General features: G+C 65.6%; 1 protein-coding gene across 4 annotated transcripts; it reads right to left on the bottom strand.

Moving 5' to 3' along the window:
- Nucleotides 1-1,306: 1,306 nt before the first annotated feature.
- On the bottom strand, nt 1,307-4,749 carry TMEM121 (transmembrane protein 121). Of its 4 annotated transcripts, none has more exons than XM_049899394.1 (2): nt 4,663-4,749; nt 1,307-2,716 (listed from the first exon to the last, which is right to left on the bottom strand). In XM_049899394.1, exon 2 carries the CDS (start codon nt 2,521-2,523, stop codon nt 1,570-1,572), a length of 954 nt encoding a protein of 317 aa, XP_049755351.1. In that variant the 5' UTR covers nt 2,524-2,716; nt 4,663-4,749; the 3' UTR covers nt 1,307-1,569. The 4 variants fall into 4 exon arrangements, with proteins under 4 accessions (XP_049755351.1, XP_049755354.1, XP_049755353.1 ...); XM_049899397.1 differs by lacking the exon at nt 4,663-4,749 and adding an exon at nt 4,552-4,651; XM_049899396.1 differs by lacking the exon at nt 4,663-4,749 and adding an exon at nt 4,353-4,537.
- Between the last annotated feature and the right edge of the window lie 1,716 nt (nt 4,750-6,465).

The following is a 6,465-nucleotide window of genomic DNA, read 5'->3' as shown; positions in this document are numbered from 1 at the left end:
GAGACATGGTCTCAGGCCCCTTCCCCCTCGGGCCTCAACCAGCTGGGTCTCACCGTGCTGTGGCTTTAGTTCTAGCCCTGTCCCTCAGGAGCCCCCAGACCACACCCTGCCCCCCTACAGCCTCTCACACTCTCCATACTCCCACCGGCTGCACTTCTCCACGCCCCAGGGCCGCCCCTCCACTCTGCACCTCTCCTCTGGTGGTACCTATGGACCCGACATGTGCACACCCAGAAGCAGGTGCCCGTCCAGCTCCCTCTGCCCAGGGCCCTGAGCAGCCACACTGGGCACTCACAGAAGGGCTGTGAGGACTGGGAGGGCGAGGCCAGCAGCAAGTTTAGACAGTGGACGCTGGCTTCCGGCCCCCAGGGAGAGCAGAGTTATAGCCACAGTGGTAGCCGCTAGGCTCCAGAGGAGAGTGGTTCCTGAGGCCGGCTGCCTAGAACGCAGTAGTCTTCCAAAAGAGGTAGTCAGTGCACCCAGAGCTGGGTGGGAGTGGGGCCGTGCCCTGAGCTACTGCTGCTGGAGGGAGGCAGCCAGCCCAGTGTCCCTTCTGGGAGTGGTCACAGACACAACCAAACCTTGGCCTTAGTTCACTTGTTAAAAATGCGTGTCGTCACACAGAAAGTGAGGATAAACACAGTGAACGCATGCCTGGCACGAAGTGAGTGCTCCAGAGAGAACGTGTGCCGTGAGGACGTGATCCCACAGGCTGCTTATGCCCTATGAGAAGACAGGTCAGGGCCAGCATGGCAGCCGGGGGGTGGCGGGAGGCCAGGCTTTGTGTTCCTGGCCTGAGGCTATGACATACACCTGGGAGCAAAGCTGGACCCAGAGCCCACCTAGCTTTGGCTTGTCTTCGGCTGGCAGAGCCCACAGGCCAAGTGGGGCTGTCCTCAGGTGGGGAAGGCCAGGGTGCCAGGGCCTGGGGTGTGCAGGCCTGACACAAGAGGTCAGAACACACCTGGGGGTACTTGAGATGGGTCAAGGTATCTGGAAAGCTAAGTCTGGAGGTGGGAACAGTGAGGGGAAAGTGGTGGTCCACCCCAGAGCTTCCAAGAACCAGGCCCAGGAGGAGAGGAGGCCAAGGAAGTGGACCCGCCCAGCCCCCACCGCGTCACCCACCTCCCTGCTGACACACCCTTGTTGGTGACAAGGACACAAAACAGGCAGAGCAGTGTCGCTTTGATTACAAAACTGTAAACGCGAGTCTTTAAAACGACAGAGGCCTCCTTGGGCCCAAACGCCAGGACAGAGGTCTCCACTGGGGTCCAGACCACTGCCCACACTGCCCTCCCCTCCCACCCAGATGGCCTAGCAAGCCGCCTCCGCTCCGTGCCAAGACCCTCAAACTGCTCCAAACCCTGGGGCGGGCGAAAGAGCAAGCGAGGTCCTGAAGGGCCGCAGTCTGAGGGATTCCTGAGATGAAGAAGCGTCTGCGGCCCCTAGCATGGGGCTCATTGCCATGCCCCGCGGGAAGCCCGCCCCACCCCATTCCATGCAAACCGAGTGGCCCACGGCTCGCGTCTTTCCACCGCGGGGGCGTCCCTGGGGGCCCCGCGGGCCCTGTCACGTGTCCAGGACGTCCCGCGTGGGCGAAGGCCCGTGGGGTCTACCGGGCGGGCCATGCAGGGGCGGCGGCGGCGGCACCGAGTTGCGCTGCGGCGGCGGCTGCAGCTCCAAGGCGAGCGCCGGCGGCGGGAAGTCGCGCACCTGGCGTCGGTACTCAAGGAAGGTGCAGGCCTTGGTGGCGAGCGCCACCACGTTCTTGCCGACGAAGATGGCTGAGACGCGGCTGTCGCGGAAGAGCGCCATGTTGGCGGCGCGCGCCAGGACGGCGACCACGTTGACCGTGGCGAGGCTGAGCACCGGGTAGACCATCATCTTCTGCGGGGCGATGTGCTCCCCCTGCATGCTGACCTCGCTGAGCGCCACACAAGGCAGTACCAGCAGCAGCATGTAGCAGTAGAAGAAGGTGAGGCCCTCGGCCCATAGCGGTAGCCCTGTGCGCGGCGGCTCCCACAGGTTGGCCTGCATGTCCAGCAGGTCCAGCAGGTCGAGTGCCACCCAGAAGAGGCGGCCGCGCAGGTCCTCGCGCTTGCGGAAGGTGCGCACGTACTCCATGCGGTCGAGCGCCACGAGCAGCAAGAAGAGGCCGGGCACGCACACCGACAGCAGCAGCGTCAGCGCCTTGCGCGTCACCGGGTCGGCCACGCCGCGCCGCGCCGCCTTGTAGTTCTGGAAAATGAAGTAGAGCTTGATCTCCAGCACGAAGATGTACAAGAACCAGAGGATCATGGCGTAGCCACGCTTGGCCGTGCGCACTTCGGCGCCCACCCACACGGCCACGTAGCGCAGCACCAGCAGGAAGCACACGTCACCCACCAACACAATGATGCACACGCCGATCTTGCGCGGACCCTGGTTTTGCTCCACCAGGTACGCGTCCATGACTGCCATGCTGCCCATGATCACCAGCGTGGTCAGGCACACGTGGCGCCGGTCCGGGGGCGGCAGCACCATGATCGGCCGCCCGGGCCCCGACCTGGGCGCACGCCGCACCCACGCGAGGTGAGGCGAGGTCCTGCGGCTGACCTGGAGCGCGGTGGCAGCGCTCGGCGGCGCTCAGCCCGCGGGCATGGCCTGGCGCTGCCCGGGTCTGGGCCTATCCCGCTGCCCGGCGGACGCCACCGCTCCCAACCGGCGAGCTCAGCACCTGAGGATGACCAGAGGGGACAGGGTCAGTGCGCGGTTCGGGGCGGCCTCGGGAGCTGGGGAGGCTGGGCACGCGGCGGCCTTTCCTCCCCGGGCAATGTATCCTGCGCCGGGCCTCTCCCAGCCGCACGCCCAGAGTTGGAGGGGTGGGGGGAGGCCGGGAAGCGGGGCCTCCAGGGGGCGCTCCAGCCCTACCTGAGGAACCTGAGACCTCATTCCCGCCGTTAGGAAGGAAATGGAACGGAAGTGGTTTCTACCCGCCGCGCGCGCATCCCTGGAGCCCCGGTGGTTTGTCACTGCAGGGCCCACGCCGCCGTCCCTCCTGGCTCTGACAGCTACCAGCCTGGGTTCCAGGAGTCCTTTCTCCCAGCCAGTGCGTCACTGGCCAGGAGGGCCAGCTCAGCGGAGGCCGGAGGCCCAAAGAGACCCCAATGCTGGGAGATTGGGTTCTGGGCAGACTTTCTGCCCCAGGGCTGAGGGCCATTCAAGTCCCGGTGTCTGCTTGCATGTCCAGGCCTCCCTGCTCCTGCGTTGCAGCCCCATCCTCTCTCTTGCTCTGGGCCACCCGGCCTGGCCCCTTCCTATCCAGGCACATAGTGAACCATCAACTGCCCTGACCCACCATGGCTCCCCATTGCCTTTGGTGCCTCCTTCAGAGCCAGTGCACCCTAACGCCCCCTGTGGCTCGCTCTGGGCTTCCCCAACCTCTCACAGCCCTCTCTCACGCCAGCCCTGGTTGTCATTGCTGCCTCATCTGCCTTTGCCCCACAGCAGAGTTCCAGTCCGCACACCTGACCCTGTCTGGGAGACCAACACCCTCACCCACCCCAAAGTCACTGGCGGGCTCACACCCAGCCAGGCCTCGGCCCTTCCCTCCCCCCACCTCCCCAAGTCCTCTGGCCCCTATTTACTGCCCTGTCTAGACAAGGATGTAAAATTTAATGTCATCCATGACTGTCAAGCACTCAGGCCAACGCTGGTGACACTGCAGCCCCACCGACCCCAGAAAGCACAGGCCAGACATCCAACAGGTACAGACTGTGCCCTCCTTGAACTCAGAACCTGCCCCACCCAGTACCTACCCTGCAGGAGTCCCCCAACCACACATAGGACCCCCAGCTGTTCTGTGCGTCCAAATTCTCAAGTGGGTCAGCGGTCCATGGTCCATGTCCCCTGCCTCCACGGTTCCACTTCTTCCCCCTCCCCACCTACACAGTCACCTATTTTCATGCCCCTGGGTAGACACTCCTGACCCAGGAAGCCCACCTCCAGGGTCCACCTGGGGCTTCTCTGGCTGCAGGCACAGCCTGAGGAATTTCCAGGCCAAACAGCAGCTGCTCTACCAACCCTTTCCACCCCATCCGCCCATCCGCGTTCCCCTCGGTCTGTCAGTCAGTCGTCAAACCCGCGCTGAGCTCTCTGCGCTGGTGATTTGGCACCATCCCCGCCGCGAGCTCGCAGAGGGAGCCGGTCGCTCCGGAGAGCCAGCGCCTGGGCCGGCCACCCCTCCCCCATGCCTGCCAGCCTCTCCCCTCGGGATCTGGCCCCAGGCCCACCGGGCACGGTCTCCCGTGCCCGCCCAAGTGCCCCAGGCCCCACTGCCTGAAGATTCCGGAGCCTCCAGGCCCTTCACTTACCCCTTCCCTCCCCGCCCCGCATGGATCATCCCTAGAGCCCTCTCCATGCCCAGAGGGGAGAGGGGCCGGGGAAAGGAGAGGCTGGCAAGGCGGAGGCCGCGGTCAGGAGGGGCTCAGCTTCTCCGAGCCTGCTCGTCTCGCCCCACCAGAGCGTCCCCAGCAGGGCCTGACCGCCGCCACTCTCCGGGCCCGGTCCTACCGGCAGGGCCGGGTCCTCCCCATCCCCCGACCTCGGGGGTGGGAGTGGGGGTGGGCTCGCCCAGGCCCGGCCGGCCGCGCCTCCGGCCCAGCGCCCCAGCTCCGCGCCTACCCCGCCGCTGGCCGATGCTGCGCGGACCCAGCCACCCCGCCGAGCGCCTCTGCGACGGGCCGCGGCCGCTGGGCTCGGTTCGCTCAGGTTGCTCCGGCCCCGCCCGCGGCTGCGCTCCGCCCCGCCCCCATCCTCCGCCCCGCCCCTCCGCCCCGCGCCCCGAGCCGCGCAGCAGCGGCCCCGGGGACCGGGACAGGGTGGGGGGACTGAGGGGAGCGATCCTGGGCCCTGCGCAGCGCCTGTCTCCACGGCGACAGCACTGCGCAGCGGCGGCGCCCAAGACCGTGGTGCTGGGAGGCCGGACACCTCCAGGGTCCCCCAGCACCCCTAGGCCCCCTGAAGCCTCAGCTCCACGCCTTCCTCACCCTCTGCCAGTGCCTTGCCCGCTGCCCTTCAGTCCCACACACTCCCTGAAATTCCGCCGCAACCCCCTGGCTCAGACCCATGCGGCCCACCCCGGACACACAGACCCCACTCATCGCCAGCAGGCAGCCTGGGGACCCTCTGCCCGCGGCCCCGGAGGTGGAGGAGGGGCCGGCCGCGGGGCTCACTGAGGTTGGCCCCACAGGACCTCAGTCGTGGCCAGGCCGCGGCCGAGGGGAAGGCCACCGAGGGGACAGAGCAAGAAGGCCATGGGGCCTCCACACAGCTTCTGAGAGCTTGCCCTCTGTTAGCCCCACCGGGGGGCTGGGGTCCTTTATCTATCGCCTGCAGGGAGAAATCCAGGCATCCAGGGCTTATCCTGAGCCCAGAGGAGGGGCATGTGGTAGGCCTGCATCTGTTGCAGCCCATCAAGGGGGCAGGCTTGGGTTTGGGGACTCAGGGTTCATTTACCCACTCCTGATTCCCCACCCTGCCCTCCCCAGGCTCCCCAACTTCCACCCCTGTTTGTCCATCCTGAGGCAGGAGGCTGTCTTGTGTGAGCCAAAAGGCAGAGAGCACACCTCCTCCTTGCCTGTCAGGTCCCAGTCTGCAGCCAGGGCTCCTCTCCCCACAGAGTGCTCCCACTTCCCTTTGACAGAGGAAACTGAGAGTCAGATAAGAGACACCCAGGATTCCACAGCTATGAACTACTGGAGCCCAACTCCAACTCAGGTCTGCTTACACCCAGGTATTGTGCAGTGCCCAGGTCTGTGCAAGGGCCAGGGTCTGTGCAGGTGGGCCAGATGTGAGCAAGTGGCCTGAGTCTGAGCAGGTGCCAGGTCTGCAGCTCTCCCTCGGTGCTGGGACAGAGTGTATTAGAGACCAATGGGAAGAGTGGGGAGCAGGCCGTCCTGAGCCTTCCAGGAGCAGCCTAGATGGGGTACTGTGAGATGCTTATTGGGGTGAACCCTCAGCACGGAAGACTGGGGGAAACCAGTCACCCCCAACGCGCGCGCGCACACACACACGCACACATTCTCCATGTCTCCACCTCCCACTCACTCTTCCCGCCAAGGTGGACTTGCTCCCTTCCTGTGCTCACCTCAGGGCAGACTCATGCCTTGTAGAGAGCCAGGCACAGGGGAGTCTGAAAGGTGGGACAACTGGGGTGCTGGGAGGAGGGCCAGGCCCCAGCCCCAATTGCCAACCCTACAAGAAGCACCCAGGTCCTTCTTGCTTCAGGGGAGATAAGGTTGTTACCTGACAATGCATGTGAGGGGGGCTTCTGGCCCCATCCCTCACCTGCCCCACAACCTCCCCACTCCCAGTGACTGCTTAAGGCCCTGTGGGTAGAAGCAGACCACACCAGTGCCCAGATCTCCAGGACCACGGGAGCTGGGGGGCAACTGGAGAGGCAGGGAGACCAGGGAGGGGTGGTGA

This window comes from Elephas maximus, chromosome 10 (genome assembly GCF_024166365.1).
Source record: "Elephas maximus indicus isolate mEleMax1 chromosome 10, mEleMax1 primary haplotype, whole genome shotgun sequence".
NCBI lineage: Eukaryota > Metazoa > Chordata > Mammalia > Proboscidea > Elephantidae > Elephas > Elephas maximus.
This window is presented reverse-complemented; position numbering and strand designations above follow the sequence as displayed.

Bases quoted from the DNA above. Each gene is read 5' to 3' on its own strand.
- TMEM121 (XM_049899394.1), bottom strand. From the start codon at position 2,523: ATGGTGCTGCCGCCCCCGGACCGGCGCCACGTGTGCCTGACCACGCTG.